General features: G+C 42.9%; 1 protein-coding gene across 1 annotated transcript in view; it reads left to right on the top strand.

Moving 5' to 3' along the window:
- The window catches only part of MTR (5-methyltetrahydrofolate-homocysteine methyltransferase), a 294098-nt gene that overhangs the window by 24267 nt on the left and 244397 nt on the right, over nucleotides 1-25434 (top strand). Inside the window, exon 4 of the mRNA XM_089658811.1 lies at nucleotides 22066-22178. Coding sequence (XP_089514937.1) covers nucleotides 22066-22178 — 113 coding nt within the window. The remainder of the gene's footprint in view (nucleotides 1-22065; nucleotides 22179-25434) is intronic.

The raw sequence follows: 25434 nt of genomic DNA, 5'->3' as shown, positions 1-25434 counted from the left end.
AGCAGAGTGAGGGTTGTCCTGCCCATAGGCCACACTAATGGGAATGGCCCAACCAGATGTGCCAGGGGGGTGAGTTGGGGCTGTTCTCTACCGAAACTGCTGTAGGAGAACCAGGCGTCACGAGATTCCTTTGAGAAGCATGTACTACTTCCTCAGAGTTTTCACCCAACACATCATATGTCAGTCTCTTTGGGGGTTGAATAACTCTACGCTCTCTCTGTTCTCTGGGCTTTAGCAATGGTTCTGGCGTTACTTCCGATGTTGGTTCTGACACTACTGACTCATCAACCCTTGCTTCTTGCTCGACGCTCTCTGTCTCTCCCAGTTCAGCTTCCTCCACATCTTCTCCCTCATCAACAATGGACCACCAGTCTTCAGGTTCTTGCAAGTCTTCTGCAGGTTGGGCCTGAGGCACAAATTCAGGAGCCTCTGGCCTAAGAGGAACCACGTCAGTCACTCCAGTGGAAGAAGGAATGGTGGGTTCGGAAATGTCAGATGGCCACAGCAAATCTGTCCCTACCTCCTCACTCTCACTGTCCTCTTCATCTGCAGGAGGTGGTGTGGGTTGAGACCTGGTCACAGGTCTAGTCCTCTGAGAAGTTGAGGGGGTAGACTGTGGATCAGATTGTGATGGTAGACGGACTGCATCTGACAAAGGCAAAAGGTGGTTGCGGTGCCAGGTTTTGAGTGGGCCAACACCCTTTTCCGGTCGAATCTGGTAAACTGGCAATCCAGGCAATTGTTTGCAGATGACATAGGGCTCTGATCGCCACCTATCCGCCAACTTGTGTTTTCCAGGGATACCCAGATTTCTCAGTAAGACTCTGTCTCCAGATTGTAAGTCCTGTACTCACACTCTGAGATCAAAGTTCTCTTTGTTTCTCTGTCCCCTGGCGTCTGAGGTGGCTTGAGCCTTCTCATAAGCAATCTTCAGGCTTTTCCTTAGGCGGTCCAAATATCCTCTATGGGAAGCTGCAGAGGTATGGTCTACAGAGGTTCCAAAAGCCAAGTCTACTGGCAGTTGGGCTTCCCGGCCGAACATCAGCCGGTAAGGAGAGTATCCTGTAGCGTCGTTGGCAGTGCTATTGTAGGCATGTACGATGGCTGCTACATGCTTACTCCAGTGTTGCTTTTGCACTGAAGTCAAAGTCCCGAGCATATTCTGGAGGGTACGATTGAATCTCTCTGGCTGAGGATCTCCCTGAGGATGGTATGGAGTAGTCCTCGACTTTTGGATGCCTAGTAGACTCAAGAGTCTCTTGATGAGATTGCTCTCGAAATCTCTCCCTTGGTCTGAGTGGATACGTTGTGGTATTCCGTAATGCACAAAGAACCTTTCTACTAAAATCTTTGCCACAGTTGATGCTAACTGATCTCTAGCAGGAAAAGCCTGGGCATACCTGGTAAAATGGTCAGTCACTACCAGGATATTTCCCTGTCCACTCTGATCCGACTCCAGACACAGGAAGTCAATGCACACCAACTCCATGGGTCCCTGACTTTGAAGGTGGCCCATTGGGGCAGCTCGTTGAGGCAGAGTCTTCCTCTGAATACATCGGATGCAGGAGTGACAGTAACTTTCAACTTCTGTCCGCATGCAGGGCCAGTAGAAGCGGTCTCTTACCAAACAAAAGGTTCTTTCTGGTCCCAGATGGCCATGGTCATCATGGAGAGCGGCCAGCACCGTTTTTCTGTGTTTTGCGGGCAAAAATAGCTGACATTTCTCTTCAGGATCATCAGAGGGGCCCCTTCGGTAGACCACTCCGTGGCGTAACTGTAGCCGATCCCACTCACGATGTAGCCGCCGGGCCTCCCTTGACGATGTAAGAAGCAAATCAGGGCTTTTGCTTTCTAAAGCTTTCAATACTAGGCCACAGAGGGGGTCTTCCAACTGATCTCTTCGCAGATCCTTCCTGGAAAGCTTGGGCAGGCCTTCACCCCCAACCTGGGTGACATTGCAATAACACCTGGGAACGCCAGATGCCGAAATCCCAATGTCTTCTGCCCTGGACCCACCTCTTGTTCGGTGTTCCACTCCTTGGCATAAGGCTCGTACCCCTTCAGAGGGCACCCGAGTCCACTCTTCTGGGGAATCCTTGGAACAGTGAGGTCTTCGGGATAAGGCATCTGCATCCCTATTCCCAATCCCTGGCCGATAACTGAGGCTGAAAGTGAACTCCGATAAGGCAGCTAACCACCTGTGGCCAGTAGCATCCAGCTTAGCTGTAGTGAGAATGTATGTGAGGGAGTTATTATCTGTTTTTATCACGAATTCTGCTCCATATAGGTAATCTCGAAGTTTGTCCACTACTGCCCACTTCAAGGCCAAGAATTCAAGCTTGTGGGTGGGGTAGTTCTTCTCAGCGGACGCCAAACCCCGGCTCACATAGGCGACAGGTCGCAAGCATCCATTCTGTTCTTGATAGAGGACTCCCCCTAACCCATCTCTACTTGCATCCACATGCAATTCGTACGGCTTGGCTGGGTCTGCATAGGCCAGGATTGGGGCGGTGGTTAGACTCTTTTTCAGCCGTTCAAAGGCCTCTTCACACTGGGTTGTCCATTGTCCTTGAATAGATTCCCTAGGCCTCCTGGGTCCCACTGCTGGCTTCGCAGGTCTAGAAAGATCTGCATCATCATTGTCTTCTTTGTTTCTGAGCAGTTCATTGAGTGGGCGGGCTATCCGAGCAAAGCCCTGGACGAATCTGCGATAATAGGAGCAAAACCCCAGGAAAGATCTGAGCTCTGTGACATTTGGGGGCCTCGGCCATGAGGTGACAGCTTCCAGCTTCTTGGGGTCAGTGGCCACTCCATCGGCAGATACGATATGACCCAGGTAATTGACCGAGGGTTGGTAAAACTGGCACTTCTCCAAAGACAACTTCAGTCCCTCATCATGAAGTCTCTTGAGCACCTTCTCCAATCTCTCCTCATGTTCCTCCAGGGTCTTCCCGAACACAATGATGTCGTCCAAGTATACCAGTACTTAAATTAAATTCATGTCACCCACCGTCTTCTCCATCAACCTTTGAAAGGTGGCTGGAGAGTTGCACAAACCTTGAGGCATCCGGTCAAATTCAAAGAACCCTATTGGGGTTATGAACGCGGTCTTTTCTCGGTCTTCCGGGTGCATGGGGATCTGGTAATACCCATTCTTCAGGTCCAGCACACTGAACCACTTTGCCCCTGATAGGCTTTGCAAAGCATCCTCTATCCTGGGGGTGGTATACTGATCAGGAACAGTTCTTCGGTTTAGCGTCCGGTAGTCGATGCACAATCTTAAAGATCCGTTCTTCCGGACCACCACTATCGGAGAGGCGTATGGGCTTCGGGACTCTCTGATGATGCCTGTCCTCTTCAACTCTGCCAATTGCTCATGCAGGTTTTCCAAATCTCCCAATGGAACTCGTCGAACCCTTTCCCTGAATGGGGAGTCTTCTCGAAGCCGGATCCGATGATGGGCACTCTCTGCACACCCCACATCGAACTCACTTCTGGAGAATGCAGCCCGCCACCTTAGGGGTTGATCTCTCTCTCCATTCCGGGGAAAGGGGGGTGTTCCTTGGGTAAAACGCATCGACAGGGATTTCTTTCTCTCTTCCGTCCCCTAGCTCAGTGCGCAAGATTGGGGTTGCAGGATCCACATGTCCTAACAGCACCCGAGCTGGGATTTTCACTGGGGCAGCAGTTGGATTATGAACACTGACCGAAACCTTTCCGTGGCTCCTCCGTAGCGCTTTTGTTGACACTACCTCCGGGAGGATCTCCACTCCTGTGTTCTCTGCACAGCCACCAGCCTCAAGGACAATGAAGGGGCCTGGCTGCTTCCAGGTCAATTTGACTGATGCCTGTAAACACGCCACCTCTCCGGGTTGTAGCACCTTGTCATGTTGATCCAGGCGCCATATCTTCCCTATTCTTTCCGCTGGGGCTCTCCTCTCTTGTACCAGGTGCTGATATGCTTGCCTCAGCATGGGATGTACAGAAGTGGGTTGATCATTGGGCTCTTCGACCAATGGCGCCAGCAGCCTTCTGACAAGATTGGTGTTGGTCCCTATGATTAGGGGACTCCCATTGGCCCCAGGTGGCCAGGGACAGATGACGGCTAAGGCTTCGAAAGTCTCAGCCTTCCCTGTCATGGAAGGATCAAAAGTTAGTCTGACCGATAGGTAACCATCATAGGGAAACTTCTGGGTTCCTATGCCCCATATTTCCAGATCTTCCAGCTTCTGCAAGGGCAAATGCTGCAGATGCTTGTCATAGAAGTCTCGGTACAGAAGGGTTACTTAGGCTCCGGTGTCCAGAAGAGCCCTGGTATAAATCCCTTCTACCTGAATCGGGACGACAGGGGAGGGTCCCACTAAATTCTCAGGGAGTGGTGAACAGGTAGTCGTCTTCTTCTGTTCTGCAGTTCTTATCCTTACTCTCCTCCTGGGGGAGTTTTGGCTCGGCCTAAGCCGTGGTTGACTCTCAGGTTTGAGGTGTGCACTGACTCCCTGAGGTAAAGTGGCATTTTCCCTAGGCTGTTTGTAAGGGATGGTGGGGTCCTTCTGGATAGGGCCAGATTTTCTCCTCACCCCCCTTTTACTTGGTTGAGTGGAGCTAGCTGTGGTGGTGGGGTCCCTGGGTTGCTCCTTTACCAGGGCCCTCTGAAGTTTTCCGCCGGTTTTTGGCGCTTAGCTTCAGGCTTCCTGGGGCTTGGACAGACTCTCCTGACATGTCCGGTCCTTCCACAATTAAAGCAGGTCATTTGAATGGTGGGACTAGTTGCTTGCGTTGGGGCAACTCCTGACAGGTTTTCAGAAACTTCTCTCGTCTCTCTCGCTAAACCCGACGGTCCTGCCATTAGTAAGGTCACCATCTCTATTAGTTGGGACACCTGAGTCTTAAGGAGTTCAACTTCAGGGGTGTCACCTCCCACATTGACTACCCGGACCCCTACAACAGAGCCTGACTGTCTCTCTTTGTCATCCAACATGGCTTCCTCCTCTCTCACAGTCCGGATCAAGTCTGGATAGTTCAGGAGGCCACCATCTCGCCGAGTTCGTAATAGAATGGCAATGGGGTCTAGGGGCCTGGCTCCCCGTAGGACTTGTTGCGCCCGAACCTCATCTACTCTTTCAGGGCCTATTCCCCTTTTTAGCAGAATTTGGTATATTATCTTGTCTAGACGTCCCATGTAACTGGAGAGTTTCTCCCCTTCATTTTGGTAGGTATGCTCCAGCTGATAGATGAGGTCTGAAGCCTTTTCAGTACGCCCAAATACATCTTGTAAAATATCTAGATAGCCCTAAGCAGTGAAATCCTGTTTGCTATGTTTTAGGTTGCGAATGGCCTCCAATGCAGGGCCCCTTAGGCTCTCCGTAATCCTCTGTTTCTTGTGGGCCTCAGGAATGTCCCATTCACTTAGTGCTTGCATGGCTTGGTCTAGCCACTCTTCAAAGCCATCCTCCCCGGTAGGTATTGGTTGCCTACCCGAGAAGAAGCGGAGCTTCCGATACATCCCTGTGTATGGAGAGGGGTCTTTGCGGCATTTTAACATGAAGTCCCCCAATGCAGTAAGGAATTCCGGGCCTATGGTGGCTAGAGGTGTCTGGGGCAGGGGTTCTTCCCTCTCAGGTTTTGCACAACTAGGCCCGGGGGTGTTCAACTGAAGTAACTGGAGCCTTGTCCCATCCTCTATTTGGATATTGGCTCCTTGGAAACTGTCAGGGATCCCCTTCTTCCACTCTAGCAGGGCATATGCCAGGGTGGTGTCTGAGGCGGGTATCACATCTATCACCCACGTTTTCTTTCCCTCTGTGGGTATTGCATTCACTATCTTGGTAATCTGTTCTTCGGTCCCCATTTCTCTGGGGAACTCGACCACTACACTCCGTTCTGGGCAAGCATTTTCCCTGCTACACCACTTGGTCGCGGCTGCGACGTCCATCTTAGGAGTTGGTATAGGGCACTGCTTGAGTGGTTGTTGGGTAATTGAGCAGCAAGAATCCCGGACGAGCCCCCACGTGTAGCACTGCCCCTTGGGACAAGCTGGAATATATTATGGGTCCTGCGCTCAATAGATCCAACCCTAAGCAAACCCAATCCCTCTGGCACAACTGGTAATGAATAGCAAATACCCCGCCAAGAAATTTGCTGACACAGGGTTAAATGAAACAAGAACAATTTTATGGAGAATGAAATGCAGTGTAGAGGGGTGGGGTTCCCCTTTCAACTTCAAAACTTACTTTTCTTCTTTTATGCAATGCAGTAAATTTGGTCTGCCACTAGAGGGCTTCACAGCAAAGAGTCTCCGGATGGCAGAGTTGCACTTTAAGCAGACTACAACTGATATCAAACAAATAAACTTACTTATACTCTATCAATGAAATGTATTACCCACACCGGTGTATGATTCTGCTTCTGAGGGGCGTTAGCCAAAAATCACCTCAGAGTCAGAACAGAATGCAATAAAGAGGTACCTCTAATAAGGCTACTAAGCCAGATTCCCCCACTCTAGTCCTTGTAACGGTGGAGCTCTAGTTGGTGCACGTTTAGTCCTTACAATGAAGTAAATAGCAGCTGAAGGCTTCTTTGGAGTTTCAGCTGGTGTGGGTTACATCCGATTTCACTAGGTTTCTGCGCTGAGAGGGTCCAACCTCAGTGTCTAAACACAACACAAAGCACCCCAAGACCAGGGGCAGTCGTAGGATGCAATCTCCCAGTATGTGTCAGTCCCCGGGGCAGACAGTCTCAATTACACTGGTGGTGAGGGGCAAAGCAGGCAGAGGGATCTGTGGCTTGCACAGGGCCCCGGATGGGTGAGATCCCAGCAGTGGGGTGCGGATGTCCCAGTCTATATGCAAAGTGTAAATGGTGTGTCTTACTCTCTCCAGTGGGACAGCTCACCAGACTCTGAACACACAGCAGGGTCCCTCTATCCACGCTGAGTGCTGTAGTGCCTCCTCCTCTCCTTGGACGGGCTCCACGTGTCCCTGTCTTTTCTCCAGCCTCGTGTGTCTATGTTCTCCCCTTCACTTCCTGCTTCCTTCCCTTTCCCAGCGTTCTTTGCTGTGTAGTGGATGAGTCATGAACTTGGCAGAATGCCCAGGTTTTACAAATAGGGGAGAGAGAGGAAGGACTGACTGCTGAACATGTGATTCCTTCTGAATCCTCTTGTACAAGGAGCCTGCTACATATATTATTGAATTAAATTTATTATATTAATTTTTTATGATTAATTATTAAATTATAATTTATGATTTCGTGTTTCAAATTTTAACATACCCGGGATGTTTACTAGACTTTTGTTCGGACAGATTTCAGTGAGTTATTCCTAAAAATTACAGGCCTACAATAAAAAAAAAATACATATTTCCATGCAAAAAAATGTACCGCTTTGAGCACAGAAATGCTGACATCAGACCGCTAGGGAGGTTAAGGAACCTAGAAAGCTCAAAATTGCTGCCTCAGAAGGAGAATCAAACTGAAATCCAGAATCGTTTTTATCCATTTATCCCAGGTGACTGAATAATCAACCCATGCACTCTGTGCTACTGATTTTTTTAAAGATTTTGTCAAGACTTCTAAATTAGGTCCCATAGAAGTTCTGGACACGCAAAACCTTCCTTGTCCGCACTGGGCAGCAATTGCCAAAATCTTGATATCTGAAATTGAGAGAAAACATCAGCAGTTTGATTCTCCTTCCCTGGTATATGTCTAGCTTTTAGCCAAATATTTCAACGTAAACATAAAAATACTAAGTGCCTCAGCAATTTTATAACAAAAATTGATTTGGATGATAAGCAATTAACTGAATAAATGACGCCTTTATTATCTGAGTGTATTAAAATCCTCTTATTAGCAAAGTGCTCTCCCCAAATTTCTAATGCTACTACTAAAGGGAATAATTCTGATAATACTACGTTTTTATTCACTTTAATTTAAATCCATTTAGCAGGCCATTCTCCACAGTACAAATGCGTTTTCCAAACGGCAGCAAATCCGCATGACCCTGCTGCATCTGTGAACAATTCCAAATCTGAAAAACATTTAGCCATGCTAGCAGGTCCTCTTAGTTAATCTGGCATGAGAAATTGGTGACTTAAGACCTGACATAGCTAATGAAAGATGTCGAGAACATATCCTGCCAACTGGCATAATTCTTGTTGCAAATGCGAACAGTCCCATTATATTTCAATAATTTTATTGGAAATTTTTACATAAAAATATAAGATATACCCGTATGCAGTAGATAAACATTCTGCAGTCATTGCTAAAATTAGAGAAATAAAAACAGGTAAAACAGAGAAAAAAAAAAAATCACAAAAAGACCAGTGACATAGTAAAGTTTACATTTAAAATGTCAAAGCTTAGAGAGATCAGCTAAAGAACTTTCTACCAAAGTGAGGTGTTCACACAGGTGGGTTTGTTTGGTACCATCTGAGCCAAGGTTGCCATAGGGCAAGTACTTTTCTATATTTACTTTTGCTAGAGGCCATCACAAGTTCATAAGAACAGTGCCTGTGAACTAATGCAATAGCATCAAACGCAGTGGGCAGATGAGAGGTTTTTCAAGACCTAGTGATATTCAATCTAGCTGCCAAAAGAATGTGGGTGACAGAGTGTTTGGCATGAGGGTTATTACTGTCAATATTTAAATTCAGTAACGCTAAATCAGGATTTAGGGGAACAGAGGACCATGAAATAGCATATATAATTTGAAAAATTGTAGACCAGAAGTTGTTTAGGAATGGACAACACCAAAAGATGTGAATAAAGCTCCCAGGGTCCCCGCTGTCCCTCCAGCATAAAGGGGATACGTGGTTATTAAAACGCCATTTTAACGGGAGTGAGATACCATCTAAGGGATATTTTTTGTGTTAATTCCCATAGTGTCGAGCAGCAAGTGGCTCAGTAAATTGACTGAAATGTGTGAAGCCATTGTTGCTCAGTATAAATGTAGGCAAGATCATCCTCCCATTGGAGAAGTGGTTTAACCTTAGTAAATGCTTTCTTTTGGTTTAAGATATTGTAGAAAAGTGAAATACCTTTTGGTTTTAGTAGTGGAGCGAGAGATATAGTTACAAGCATTTTTAGGAAGTTTGTAAAAGGGGTAGGATTGTTTAGATAGGCAATGGGATATCCTAAGGTAGGTGAAAAGTAATTTGGGAGGTAGGTGGAATTCCTGTTGAAGAGACGTGAATGATTTAAGGGAGGAATCGTTAAAAAATCCTGACTGTATGCTATGCCGCATGTGGACAAGTGACTTATGGGAATATCTATGGGGTAAGATGTATTAAAATGTGCAAAGGAAGATTAGGCATCACTGCATGTATGGAAGGACAAGGAGCACAGATGAGAATTGTCGCTAAAATAGGCGGGGGGAGAGTGGGTGAGATCGGAATCCCTAGGGATATTCCAAGGAGCCATGCACTTAGATTCTGTCCTTGAATGTAGGTAGATTCTATTTGACTCCACAATGTTGCAGTAGATGAGGTAATAAACCATTCTCTCAGTTGTGAAAGTATCGATGATGTATCGTAATCACTAAAGTTAATATATCCAGAGCCTCCTATTGATCTATGTTTTGTAAGTGTTGCATGAGTGTAGCGGGGTTTCTTTCCCTGCCAAATGTATTTGTTTAACAAAGTTTGTAAGGATTTGAAGTAGGAACGTGGGATAGGAATGGGGAGGGTTCTAAATAAATAAAGCAGCTGGGGAAGAATAGACATTTTAAAGACAGCAAGCCTGCCAGCCCAGGAAAGCTCATGTTGTTGTAAGGATTGCAATTCTTGTTGTATTTTTGAGAGAAATGGAATGTAGTTGGCCAAAAACAGTCCTTTAACTGATTTGGTTAGTTGTATTCCTAAGTAAGATATGCCAGAGTCGTCTCAAGTAAAGGGGAATTGATTCTGCAATATATTCCTGGTGATACCATCTAGACCTAGATCCAATATTACGGATTTGTTCTCATTAACTTTATAATACGACACTTTGCTGAACCAGTTTAGAGTACGATATAACTCGGTCAAAGAGGAAGCTATATCGAAAATGAAAAGGATAACGTCATCGGCAAACAAACTTAGTTTGTGGGTGCGATGACCAATAGAAAAGCCTTTTATGTTTGGGTTAGAGCGTATATGCTGCGCTAGGGGTTCCATAAGAAGATTAAAAATTAACGGCGATAATGGGCACCCTTGCCTTGTTCCGTTGGTTATGTGAAGGAGACCTGATAACATGTTCGAGGAATAAACCTGAGCCGAAGGGGTAGTATAGAGGGATAAAATTGCGCTTAGGATAGGGCCATGAAATCCAAATTTGAGTAGTACCTGATGAAGATGATTCCAATGGACCCTATCAAACGCCTTCTCTGCATCCAGGGATAGAAGCAGAGAAGGCGTTCGAGAGACCTCGGTGTGGTGTATAAGATCTATCAATCATCTGGTTGCATTCCGAGGTTTGACGAAATTTGGTGAAACCGGATTGGTCAAGATGTATTAGATGAGGAAAAATATTATTCAATCTAGTCGCTATTAGTTTAGCATAAATTTTCAAATCAAGGTTCAGTAAAGAGATTGGTCTGAAATTTTGCGGGGATGTAAGTTCCTTGCCTGGTTTCGGTAGTGTAATTAGGAGGGCTTGAAGCATTTCAGAGGGGCAAGATGAAGAGGAAGCGGAGAAGTTGTAAATGGAGCATAGATGAGTTGTTAGAAAAGAGAGGAATTGTTTGTAGTATTCAGCTGTCAGACCATCAGGCCCTGGAGATTTGCTAATAGGGAGAGATCGAATTGTGGAGATAATTTCTTGGTGGGTGAATGGGGCATTTAGAGAATTAAGTTGCGTTTCCAATAAGGAAGGAAGTTTGATTTTTTTTTTCTTCAAGAAAATTGTTCATCTTGATCAGAGAGGGTTGGTGTATGGAATCATCCAATTTGATATTGTATAGTGAACTGTAATAGGAGCTAAAGGCATCTGCAATGTGCTGAGGATTAAAGATTTTGGTATTTGAAGTAGTGTCATAAAGAAATGGTATTCTGGATTTAATTCTACGGGCTTTAATTTTACGAGATAGTGCTTTCCCTGCCTTAGAGGTGGAACAGAAGGTGGCTTGCAGCTTATGTTGCATATGTTCAAAGGAGTCCAATAGGAGAGATCAAAGTTCTTGACGCAACAATGTTAATTTTGATTTAGGAACTTGGATGGGCTGTGCTTTATTCTGGGTTTCAATAACTCTAATAGAGTTTAGTAGGAGATCTAAGCATTGTGACTTCTTTCATTTTTCTCTAGATCCCATTTGAATTAACAAACCTATAATAAATGCTTTGTGAGAGCTCCATACCACAAAGGGGTCAGAGACTGAGTTTGTTTTGAGCAAAGAATTCAGAAAGAGAATTTGAGAGCTTTGAGGCATACTCTGGATGTTGCAATTAAAAGTTGTTTGCTCTCCAAACAAAGGTATTTGGTTGCAAGAGGGTGTCTATAAGTGATATTGAGATAGGGGCTTGGTCCAACCACGTTATGGTATGGATCTCAGACTTCTGATTTTACTTGACAAATGGTTATTGCAAAAAGTACTTATCAATTCTCTAATAGTCCCATTAAAGACTGAAGCTCTTTTAACAGCACTTTTTTCCGTCTCAAAAACAAGGAAATAATAGATTTTATTTTATCTATTTTGGACAAAGGCAATTGAAATTGTAAAAGTTCTGTATCGATAACTATTCCCAAAAATAAAATTTTTGTAGATGTAAAATTTGTTTTTTTCTGTGGCCAAAGGTACGGCCAAGTGCTGCGTGTTCATACTAAATGTAGCATGAAAGAACAAAGAGATGATTCTGCTGGACCTATAAAAAGGAAATCATCCAAGTAATGCAATATGCCTTCAAATCCTGCTTCAAAAGAAACAATCCATTGAAGAAAAGTAGCAAATTACTCAAAATAAGCACACGAAATAGATCATCCCATAGGAAGACACTTGTCATAATAACGTCCTTCAAAATATATTCCCAAAGAATTAAAAGAAGGGGCTATTGGCAACAGGCAGAAAGCCGCCTTAATATCAGCATTTGCAAGTAATGCTGCTTTCCCAAATTTTCTTATCTTATATATTGCTTCCTCGAAAGTGCAATAAGAAACAGAGGACAACTGTGGATCAATTTCATCATTTAGAGATGATCCTTTTGGAAAGGACAAATGATGTATCAGACGGAACAAATTTGGCTCTTTTTTTGGTATAATACCAAGTGGTGATATTCTAAAATTTTTAAAAGGTGGATTTTTAAATGGTCCTGCCATACGGCCTTCTAGAAGTTCTTTGTTTCATTTTTCCCTAACTATATGTGGAAATTGTGAAACACACTTTAAATTAACTAAAGTACAACCTGATCCAGAAAATACAGGTAACTGGAAACCGTTTGTAAAGCCTTCAATTAAAAACTTGACTATCTCCTTGTTTGGATATATTTCCAGCCAATGAAGCATGTTTGTTAATTTCACTGGTGTGTAAGCTTTTTGGAAAGTTATCACTTTGGTTTTGTAATGTGACATTTCTTTTGTTCAGGACAACACTCTGCACTTAAATGTTACAAAAGGAGCATTCATGTTTGTATTTACAAGAATTTCCCCACTTACATTGGGCTTCATTAAAAGCATAGCAGTAATCTCTTTTATAAGGAGAGATGACAGGTGTAGATTGTTGTTTTACATATGCAGGTTTTTGTGGAAGAATTAGATTGAGCCACAATCCTACATCTTTCATTCCGCATTTTAAAGAAGGGTAAATAGATAATTTGTGTCTAAAAGACTCGTCATAGTGATACCAACCTAATTCACCGAAGCTTTTATATGCTTCCAACACATGTTCCAAATGTTGGAATAAACCGCTGCAATATTCTGGGTGTTTTTCACCCAAAACACTAGAATAAATAGTGAAAGCCTGTAACAAATATTAAATGATCTCACCATTGGTCTCCGTCTGTCGTCATCAGTTTTTTCATCCAATTTGTTTTCCAATTTATGTGTAAAATCTTTGGAAGATGGGAGTAAAGACAAAATATCTAAAAATTGCCCTTTCCACATTTTTTCTTTTATCTGAGCTGAGAGGTGATAACCTAGTGGCGATATTTCACAAGGCAATACTTCCTTTAGACACGTCTCAGGAACTGCTGAATTATTAATAGACAAATTAGGTGTTGAAGACTGTACCAAAGGCAAAGTATTGCTCGCAAAATTTCCGAAAGCATTATTGATGGGAAAAATATTATCCCTTGAATTGTAATTACTAATTCATTTGACCAAACAGCCGTATAATTAGTATCAGTATTAACAGAAGCAGGAATTTTGTTAGCTATTTTTTAAAAAGAATCCAAAATACAATGCAATAAATCTGTTAACACACCACTAGATGTCTGTCTCAATGACTTGTTCCATAAGAGTCCTGTGCTGACCAATTCTCCCCCCACTGGTTATGGCTGGGATAACATGCACAGGCTCATCCACTGTGTCAGTCACCTGACCTTCCCACCCAGAGGAAAGCAGAGTCAGTTACCTCTTCAGCGGCCACTGCCTCCACAGCCATCTCATTCAAAGCTGAGTGTTCAGCCCTCCTACCTCGCTTTCTTGGAGGTGACGGGGACTGCACCCTCCTCTTCTTCTCACGTGGATTTACTCTGCTGCGTCCCACACTTGATACCGCCTCTTCCTGCTGCTCCGGACCGGCCTCCTGTTGACCGGGGGAAGGATTTGAATGCAGCGGTGGGCCACACCGGTTCTGTCAGGGATTCTGGGGACTCCTAGCCGCTGGTCTCCCTCTGTCCCGATGACATCCTGGTGAGTCTTCAGCCTTATCTTCCGCTGTCTCTTCCACTTGCTCCTGTCGCTCCTCATCCTCTTCAGCCACTTCAGCCATCTGTAGGCATTTTCAGAGCCATTCTTCTGCTTCGGTGGTGCCCAATTGCTTCAATACCCTCATCAGTGTCTTCATGGTCAGGTGCAGGTTCCCTTGAGCTCGTTGCACTGACACTGACCAGCTGGCAATCTCCTGCCGATGGAGGTCCTTTATATAATGAGCCCCATGTTCTAGAACTTTCCACTAGTCGTGACCTTCTGGAATTTTCTCTCAGGTCACGTGCTACTTGTTTTCCCGCCCAAACTCTTTTATTTAAAGGCACAGTAACCTTATGTATATACATTTTTTTTTTTTAATTAAAAGAGGGAGGTGCGGCCGCCTACCCATGTTATTGGGACCATATGGTTGAGCCCTCTTAATGCATTCTGCTACTCCTCCTGAATATAACTATAGCAAATGTGGAAAGAAAATGAAAACATAATTTTTTTTTACATAAAGTTGTCCATTTATAAGATATTTCTAACACATAGCATGTAAATTCCAAAAAATACACCCCACAATACATTCTGCTACCTCTTCTGAGTATGGCAATACCAAATGTGTGAGACTTTTCCCCAACCTGGCCATATACAGAGGCCCAACATCCAAATAGCACCTTTAGGCATTCTAGGGGCAAAAATTACACATCTAATTTCCTGAAGGCCCTGGAGCACCAAGACAGAGGAAACACCCACAAAATTACCCAGTTTTGGAAAGCAAACACTCAAACATATTTTTTAAGACGCATAATGAGTCTTTTGAGCATGTTGTGTTTTTTTTTTTTTTCAGAAAATTTTTGAAGTTTTCAGAAAATGTGGGAAAAAAATTAAAATGTAGTTTTTTTACACAGTTGTCTGTTTATAAGATATTTCTAACACATAACATGTAAATACCACAAAATACACTGCAAAATACATTCTGCTGCTACTCCTGAGTATGGTAATACCAAATGTGTGAGACTTTTCCACAGCCTCACCACATAGAGAGTCCCAACATGTAAGGAGCACTATCAGGTGTTCTAGGGACATAAATTACACATCTAATATCTTGACTACCTATTACTCTTTTGAAGGCCCTGAAGCACCAGGACAATGGAATTACCCACAAAATGACCCCATTTTGAGAAGCAAACACCCCAACATATATTCTATGAGGCATAATGAGTCTTTTGAACATGTAATTTTTTTCTACAAGTTTTCGGAATGTGGAAAGAAAATAAAAACGTATTTTTCTTTTACACAAAGTTGTCCATTATAAGATATTTCTAACACATGGCATGTAAATAACAAATATGCACCCAAAAATACATTCTGCTACTCGTCCTGAGTGTGAGAATACCACATGTGAGACTTTTTAACAGCCTGGCCACATACAGTGGACCGACATCCAAGTAGCATCGTCAGGTGTTCTAGGTACATAAATTACACATCTAATTTCCAGACAACCTATTTTTTTTGAAGGCCCTTCATATTTCTAACACATAGCATGTGCATACCAAGAACTACACCTCAAAATACATTCTGCTGAGATAATGGTAAGCAAAAGGTTACCTGTGGTTTTAGTAGTGCAGTTGTCCACAAAGGAGAGCATTTGTCCAGGCAGCAGGCAGGGACGTGGTCAGCGACATCAAAATAAATTGTCCAGGCAGCAGACAGAATTATTGTCCATAGTCAGTACAGCAAGCAGACAGAGATATCGTCAGCACAGCCAAACCATTGGTCCAGACAGCAGGCAGAGATGTGGTCAGCAGCCAAAGGAATTGTCAAGGCAGAGACATGGTCAGCACAGTCAAATTATCAGTCCAGGTAGTAGGCAGGAACATGGCAGAAATATCAGGCTTAGGGCCCGGTCAGGTAAGACCTGGGCACAGAGGTAGAGGCTTCGTCCTACCTATCTCTTCAAAGCCTCTGAACTAACAGACCCTTTTCTGGGGATTCTAAAACCCGGAGAAAACCAAAAACGTAAGTTTTATCCACTCCGAAAAACTATTCTGAAGCCCCTCGCATATGTGAGACCCTGTGTTATCTTGAATCCTACTACTAGAGTAGCAGGGCAGAAGATCAGTCCAAGTGGCGGGCAGAAAACATGGTCAATTAACAAGCCAAGGTCAGTTCAGATGGCAGGCTGAAATGTGGTTGACAGTTTGGACAGCAAGCAGATGCATTGTCAATAAACAGGCCAGAGTCAATTCCAGAACAGGCTGAGGTATGGTCATTTTAGGCAGCGGACAGTAGCATTGTCAAATAACAGGCTATGGTCATTTCAGGAGCAGGCAGAGACATGAGGAGTGAATGGCAGGAAATTCCGTTTACCATACTTCACTAATATTGTAGAGAAGTATGGTAATGGCGGAAACAGTCACCTATGCAGATACCTGGTTGGGAAGGACACTGAGGACAATAAAAACTGGTGTCTTGTCTAACTCCTCTTCTGGAGCACAACCGACATTTGTTTTTACATCTTTGACCTCTTTCTCCGGGAGTGACTTTTATAGGGAAAATTGGCGTTCGTGAAGTCTACTCACTGCATCTCAGTGAACACTTTCTGGTGGGCCTCCAGGGTACAAAAGGGCAGTGACAATTTGAGCACACATGCTTGGCGTCATATCCAGAGGTTGTCTTCGGGCGATAGATGTATGAGTGCTGCCAGCATTTCTGAAGAGGTTGAAGGGGTGGGGGGTCAGCCTGTCAGTGTTCAGACCTTATGCTGCACACTGCATCAAATTGGTTTGCATTGCTGTCATCCCAGAAGGAAGCCTCTTCTAAGGATGATGCACAAGAAAGCCCGTATACAGTTTGCTGAAGACAAGCAAACTAAGGACATGGATTAATGGAACCATGTCCTGTAGTCTGATGAGACCAAGATAAACTTATTTGGTTCAGATGGTGTCAAGCGTGTGTGGCATCAACCAGGTGAAGAGTACAAAGACAAGTGCGTCTTGCCTACAGTCAAGCATGGTGGTGGGAGTGTCATGGTCTGGGGCTACAGTTCATTGAGGGAACCATGAATGCCAATATGTAATGTGACATACTGAAGCAGAGCATGATCCCTTCCCTTTGGAGACTGGGCTATAGTGCAGTATTCCAACATAACGACCACAAAAACCAGTGCTTTGTGAATGGCCCTCTAGTCTTCTGAGACCTGTCGCGTGTCCCACAAGACTACGAGGAGAGAAGGGGGGAGGACAACTTCCGATTCCGATCGCCTTAGGTGATCACAGCGGAAGTGGGAGCAAGTACCTGTCAAATTCAGGTACCCGCTCCCCAAAGGTGCCAATCCTTAATGGGGAGCGGGGGACAAAGACTAAAAGCGGAACTTGCCCAACAAATAGATCAAATTCTTTACGATATTAAAACAAAGGACCACAACAAACAGCATTTCTCTCCCTTTCTCACAAACACATTTTTTAAAGATAGACAAACCGTTTGATCTTTACTTCGGAAAAGCATGCCTCATGAAAAGCATGGAAAAACACTTCATGTCAATTCTTACGCATTAAATAACAAAGTGGGAGCCTACTTGGCAAGGAAGGTTAAGAGTAGATACCTTTATAAACAGAAAATCTTTTACCTTTTTGATACCCAAATGAAAGGCAAACTCTATAATCCTAAACACATAGATGTAGCTTGCAGGATGTTCTATGCTTCCTTATATGACTTAAAATCAGACTCCAAAACCAACCCTAGAGCAAATGAATCAGTTACTTTGTCCTTTAACCCCTTCCCGCTGCCACCTCCTGGCCCTTTAAGTTAAATGCCAGTATGTGGAGGCAGGCATTTCAATCATGTGACGTCTTTGAATGGCCGTCATTGCGGTGACGTGATCGGAAAGCTGCTAAATGCAAGTATGCAGCGGGAGCTTTCCGGTACCCATCAGTAACTGTGCTTTCAGCACAGGAAATATTTATGTAGAAATGCATATATGCGGCCTCTCTGCAATAAAGCCTACCCTCCAAGAGGACGCATATACAGTATGTGTATGGCCGGCAGGAGCAGGTTAACTGTAAACAAAATACTACTGATTAGATTCACTCCTTATCTCATCCATTCACTGTCACTGACCTGAAGTAAATCATTGATACCCCCCTCACAGCTAAATCCCCAGGCCTGGACGGTTTCCCCAACTAATATTAGCAATTCAAATCAATCCTACTGCTACACCTTACAGAGGTCTCTAATAAAGCATGCTCACAGGATCCTTCCCAAAAGAAATGCTTCAAGCAGTAGTAGATTCTATACTGAAACCAGACAAGGACCCTTTCTTTCTCTGCAACTGTATACGTATTTTCCTTTTAAATTCAGATGTTAAAATATATGCCAAAGTTATCTCTCAAAGACTCTTCAATATCATCTCCAATTAATTCATGAAGACCAGGTTGGATTTGTCAAAAGTTGTCTGTCTCCTGGCGCCACTAGATGTATCATCATTAATAAACATGCAGAACGCCATAATCTCCTGTCTTTTACTTTCATTAGATGCAGATAAAGCATTCCATAGGATACACTGGGGATCTGGGGGTTCCTCAAAGCTTTTCTTTCAAAATGTGGCTTTTCGGCCCAATTCTTAAGGTTATCATGCCGGTCTACACCTCTGGTATAATCTAACAAGTGTTCCTAATTCCTAACAGAACTAGACAAGGCTGTTTTCTCCAATACTTTTCACCTCTTGATGGAACCCCTGGCACACCTAATCAGAGTTGCCTCTTCAGTTACAGGCAATCTTGTTGGTAGTCAAGAAAAATGAAACGAAACCAGCACACAAATCTTCATGCTGAATGGGGGTACTGTATCTGTCATTCTCTGAGGTGCAGCCCTTGAAAGATCTGGAAATCTTGGTACTGATAAAGGAAAGCAAAGTAAGGGCACACACTCTTCGTGCATTACCGTGGTAAAAAATTAATTTATTAAAATGCATAAAAGTGCATACTCACAAACCAAAGGAGATTTAAAACCGAGACAAAGAGCCAGTGGTAATTGTCCCAGATGATGGGAAACCCTTGATGTGGTTGTTTGACGCGTTTCGGGAAACGTACGCCCTTCTTCAGAGCTCTGAGTCTCCCTATCAGCGATTTTTTTTTTTAATTGCTTTTACAGTGGATGCAATATTTTGGACTGGGACCAAGGTCCTCCTGCGCTAAAAGGAAGTCTACCTAACTAGAATCTGCCAAAACTCGAACTGGTACCCAAACAGTGTGTATAATAATCATAAATAGTGCAGCGCTCTTATAAATATTAAAAATGATAATTCCTATTCAACCACTAAGTGCAATACATAAAAGTGCTCCAATGTGAAAGTGCCAAATTAGATAATGCAAATATACTTATAAATATACAAAATTATCTTAAGTAAGTTGTGCCACTCCAAAAGTGACTTATTAACTGTGCCCACACACTAAAAAATAGATGTAAGCCCCATTCAAAAGAAAAAAGGGGGTAAACAAACAGTGCTTCTGTGCAATAAAGTGTCCACACTTCAAATGCCACTAAAATACTCAAAACAAAGCGTCCATAAAACAATCAATAAGTGATGTATAAATTCATGCAATGTGCAAATGGTGCTTGTACTCCGTGATCGTGTCAACACTCTTCTCCTATTAAGGCTAGATTGCCTCCTCACCTCCTCCAGGTGACCCCCAGGGACCAAACAGCTTTCAGGATCACCCTGGATCCCTATTTCTGAAGACAGGTAAGTTTCTTCACGTTGTGGATCTCCTAAGGGGCTCCCATTGCCCCAGGCCGGATGCTTCTGAAGAACAATAGCTCACCAGCCCAGTGAGTCAAAGAAAAATCCTCTAAGTGCAGTATTAATTTAACCAAGACTCCTTTAATGTCAGCAAAGGAAACGCCACTCACATGTTCCAGCAGTTCTCCCTTCTCACCGATGTGTGGGTGTACTGCATGTGTAGGAACTTCCTGGGTATACCAAGATGGCGGCGGACACCGGAACTGCGTCACTGCGCACCGGAAGCTGCGTATTAGCGTACCTACGCGTTACGTCACAGACTACTTGTGACTTCCTCGGGGTATCGCCATAGGAATGCAGCTCCTCCCTTTTATACCGGACCTACTCACTAATGACACTAACGGCACGCCTCCCCTGATAATTAGCGGCAACCGCGGCCATTTTATTGAAGCACACCTCTATTTAAAAATACACAGTAGACATAATACGGTATGGGGAATGTAAGAAACATACTTAAATTCACAATACCCCAGTATTATGTAATTACACGGAGCCCTGGCAAACTACAGGCTAAATATATCTTTATTAAAATAATAAATTAAAAATAAGAATATGAATAAATTATCTCATTAATCATAATATGTATAGAATAGACACTAAGGAGTGAGTCACGGGGATGCTACTAACTCTACCTAACACTCAGAATAAAATTAATATAAAACTATATATAATCTCCTAAAAATAACAAAAAAATATATATTCGATATTAAAATCCAATATAAAGATTACATAAAAAATTGCATCAAAAATCTGCATCAAATAATATGCTCCTTCATGCAATCTACCCACACATTAACAAAGATCACTACACCCACACATCGGTGAGGAGGGAGAACTGCTGGAACATGTGAGTGGCGTTTCGTTTGCTGACATTAAAGGAGTCTTGGTTAAATTAATACCACACTTAGAGGATTTTTCTTTGACTCACTGGGCTGGTGAGCTATTGTTCTTCAGAAGCATCCGGCCTGGGGCAATGGGAGCCCCTTAGGAGATCCACAACGTGAGGAACGGTACCTGTCTTCAGGAATAGGGATCCAGGGTGATCCTGAAAGCTGTTTGGCCCCTGGGGGTCACCTGGAGGAGGTGAGGAGGCAATCTAGCCTTAATAGGAGAAGAGTGTTGACACGATCACGGAGTACAATCACCATTTGCGCATTGCATGAATTTATACATCACTTATTGATTGTTTCATGGACGCTTTGTTTTGAGTATTTTAGTGGCATTTGAAGTGTGGACACTTTATTGCACAGAAGCACTGTTTGTTTACCCCCTTTTTTCTTTTGAAGGGGGCTTGCATCTATTTTTTAGTGTGTGGGCACAGATAATAAGTCGCTTTTGGAGTGGCACAACTTATTTAAGATAATTTTGTATATTTATAAGTATATTATCTAATTTGGCACTTTTACATTGGAGCACTTTTATGTATTGCACTTAGTGGTTGAATAGGAATTATCATTTTTAAAATTTATAAGAGCGCTGCACTATTTATGATGATTAATATTTTGAACTATCATGAATGGGTCACAACAGCTGCGATTATTATTGTGTGCTGTGATTGGTCCACCTCTATCTCATAATACAGAGTGATGTGATTGGCCCATTTACCATGTGATAGCTGTGGGCCAATCATAGCATTGTTATAGGAATCACAGCTATTATGAAAGTGGCCCGGTGCTAGTAGCTGCGCACCACAGGCTGGATCACGTACATGTATGTAATCCAGCTCGCCCGGCAAAATCCTGCATAACATTTAAATGGAACTCATCTACTGTCCTCCGCCAAAGCTTGTTGAAATCATTGCTGACATTAACCTGTAACGTTCATTTGAACATATATTTGAATTTTAAAATAGCCATTTGCTGCCAGGGTTGGTAAGTCTGGATAGGAGCTAACTCACCACTTTTGCACTGTATAGAAATATAAATACTGGATTTTTTTGTGCTCCACTGCCTTTCTGTATTGGTTCTTTCAATGTATTTGCTTTGAACCTGGACACTATTAAACAATAGATTATACATATTCTCATTGTTATATGGTTCCTCTTGTATTGTTATGATATCCAGTAATCTCCTCAAGCTCATTTGACTTGATTCTTTTGATGTACTCAAATTGTATGCAGATGACAGTTTTGATTGTGTATCTTTTCTCTGCATCAGTCTTCTGTACGTTGTTTACTGAATTAATAATAAAGAACTATTGAAATCATTTCTGTTGTTTGAGCTATCACTCAAGCGTCTGAACCTCATTACCAGGTCATATGCATGTTGATGTGGAGGCTGATTAAGTAGCCACATCTTTAGGGATATGACATGCGTTAACTTTGACTGGTGAACTGAGTAGCTGCAGTTTTGGAATAGAATTTTGTGTTTAAAAAAAAAAAAAAAAAAAGTGGCTTCAGTTGAGTGCAGTTTCAAAATAGTATATTTTTTAATAATTGTTGTTTTCTTCTACAGGCTTGGAAGCATTCATAATAGGACCTTACACCAACTTTGTGAATATTGGGGAGCGATGTAATGTGGCCGGGTCAAGAAAGTTTGCTAAACTGATCATGACGGGAAATTATGAGGTAGGATTCATTAGCTGTGCTAAACTAAATTTGTGCTGTAATGCAGAATTATTCCTAATGTCCACAACCTTCCAGCAGAAAATACTTTGCACACAGCATTAGAAATGAACATGTCCTCTGTCATAATACACCCTGTTCCAAATTATTATGAAAATTCTATTTAAGTGTCGCAAAGATGAAATATTTTGTTTTTCAGTTTAACTCATGGATGGCATTGTGTCAGGGCTCTTTTGATCACTGAAAACAATCTCGGACACCTGTGATAATTAGATTGGCCGGTGAGCCCAATTTAAGGAAAAACTACTAAAGGAGGGTGTTCCACATTATTAAGCAGAGCACCATTTTCAAGCAATATGGGGAAGAAAGGATCTCTCTGCTGCTGAAAAGAGTGAAATAGTTCAATGCCTTGGATGAGGTATGAAAACATTTAGATATTTCACAAAAACTTAAGCGTGATCATCGCACTATTAAGAGATGTGTGGCTGATTCAGAGCACAGACGGGTTTGTGCAGATAAAGGCACATTGAGGAAGATTTCTGCCAGATCCATGCATCGGATCAAGAGAGCAGCTGCTAAAATACCATTACATAGCAGCAAACATATATTTGAAGGTGCTTGTGCCTCTGGAGTCTCACGGACATCAAGGTGTAGAGTCCTCCAGAGTCTTGCAACTGTGCATGAACCTTCTACCACTAACCAATGCTCACAAGCAGAAATGGCTGCATAAGGCAGAAAAATACATGAAGACTAATTTTCAAACAGTCCTGTTCACTGATGAGTGCCGTGCAACCCTGGATGGTCCAGATGGATGGAGTAGTGGATGGTTGGTGGACGGCCACCCTGTTCCAACAAGGCTGCGACGTCAGCAAGGTGGTGGAGTCATGTTTTGGGCCGGAATCATGGGAATAGAGCTGGTCGGCCCCTTTAGGGTCCTCGAAGGTGTAAAGATGACCTCTGCAAAGTATGTGGAGTTTATGACTGACCAATTTCTTCCCTGGTACAGAAGGAAGAACTATGCTTTCCGTAATAAAATCATCTTCATGCATGACAATGCACCATCTCATGCTGCAAAGAATACCTCTGCATCAATGGCTGCTATAGGGATAAAAGGAGAGAAAGTCATGGTGTGGCCTCCATCCTTCCTTGATCTCATTCCTATTGAGAACCTTTGGAACATCCTCAAGCAAAAGATCTATGAGGGTGGGAGGCAGTTTACATCCAAACAGCAGCTCTGGGAGGCTATTCTGACATCTTGCAAACAAATTCAAGCAGAAGCTGTCCAAAAACTCACAAGTTCAATTGATGCAAGACTTGTGAAGCTGCTATCAAATAAGGGATCTTATGTTAAAATGTAACGTGACCTGTTAAAATGTTTTAAAAGTTAAAATGTTATTAAATGTTTGATTTGAAATAGCTTTTGATTTCAGTAAATATGCTGCAAACACAACAAATGACAATTTTCAGTTCTTTACAACCTATAAAGTGTTTTGAAACTTACTGCGCGTAATAATTTGGAACAGTGCATTGTAAGTTTTTTATGTTTAAAAAAAATACTGTTATTAGGTTTGTTCAATAAAATTTGAATTGTACTCTTAATAGTTGATAACATGAGAATTATGCTGACTGTTATTTACATCAATTATTTAGGTAAATGAGAAAAATATCATTTGCATAATAATTTTGAACAGGGTGTAGAGTGGACGTATTGGTAAAGACTACACCAATCTATTAGAACATAATAGATTACAAAACATAATGCACAATCCCACCATCTATCCATATAATCCTTAGTCATAGGCAGCAGATTACTTTGAAATAATTTTTCCGCCAGAAGTGGTGTAGTAAAGCAAATAAACCAGATTCCATGTTGGCACGTAGATTACGCTCTTTTGCACATCACCCCAAACTGATTTCTCTACGCACCCGTCAGAATGCTCTCACAAGTAATCCTGTAGCGGTATTGGAGGAGTCCCGGCATCGACTTGCCAGACTTTATAGGGATCCTACATGGGCTGACCCTCAGTCTATTTCTGACTTTTTATCCCATTTTTCCTTGCCTACTTTGACTCAGGCTCATAAGGACCTGAAGGACCGTGATATCCAATTATCAGAAGTTCTGCAATGCATTGCAGATCTGAAGACGGGCAAACGCCCAGGTCCAGATGGATTCACGGCTTTATACTACAAGAAATTGGCCGATGTGCTTGCCCCTCACCTTATCGCTATGTTCAGTGCGGTGAAGGGAGGTTTGAACTTTTCCCCTGACTCTGACTGCTAATGTGGTTATGATCGAGATCATCCCTCTTGGGCAAATTATAGGCCTTTTTCGCTTTATTAACATTGATATGAAAATTCTCACTAAGATCTTAGCCACTCGTTTGAATTCTTTCCTTTCTCGTCTGATAAAAAAAGACCAGGTGGGTTTTGTCCCCCACAGGCAAGCCGGAGATGCCATCAGATGCATTTTTACAGTTACAACATTTGGCTCATACTCGCAAAATTGATATGATGCTCCTATCTCTAGATATCAACAAGGCCTTTGACACTTTGTCCTGGCCTTATCTCATGTCGGTCCTTCACCGTTTTGGTTTTGGTCCCTCGTTCTTACGTTGGATCTCTTCGCTATATACATCCCCTCAAGCAAAACTCAAATATTATGGATTTGAGTCCTCAACGTTCCCAATTGGCAGGGGAACTAGACAAGGGTGCCCACTTTCTCCCATACTATTTATCTTGGCCTTGGAACCTTTGGCAGAAGCCATTCGTATGCATCCTGATATTAAGGGAATAGATGTAGCTGGCTCCCAGCATAAGTTATCTCTGTTCGCTGACGATATATTGTTGTCAGTCACAAACCCAGGGGTTACTTTGCCAAATTTACTTGCGGTTTTGGATTCCTTTGCAGTTCTCTCAGGTCTCCATGTCAACCCTGCCAAATCTAAGGCTATGTCAATTACTCTCTCACCATCACTTTTGGCTACTTTGAAACATTTTTTTCCTTTTCAATGGCTCTCGGCTCTGCTATATTTAGGTATTAAGCTCACCCCGACTTACGAAGGACTTTTTCGGGCTAATTTCCCTGCCGTCTTAAATGAACTGACCGAGCTGCTGTCCTCCTGGTCTCACCCGCTTTCGTGGTTCGGTAGAATCAATGCGATCCGTATGACCTATCTTACCAAATTATTGTATGTGTTTCCAGTTTTACCTGTCCCTGTTCCTTCGCATATATTGTGTATTCATCAGCGAAAACTTCTGT

The sequence above is a fragment of the Staurois parvus genome, unplaced genomic scaffold, assembly GCF_062004578.1.
Source record: "Staurois parvus isolate SC_StPar_1 unplaced genomic scaffold, SC_StPar_1.0 ptg001096l, whole genome shotgun sequence".
In the NCBI taxonomy this organism is placed as follows: domain Eukaryota; kingdom Metazoa; phylum Chordata; class Amphibia; order Anura; family Ranidae; genus Staurois; species Staurois parvus.
This window is presented reverse-complemented; position numbering and strand designations above follow the sequence as displayed.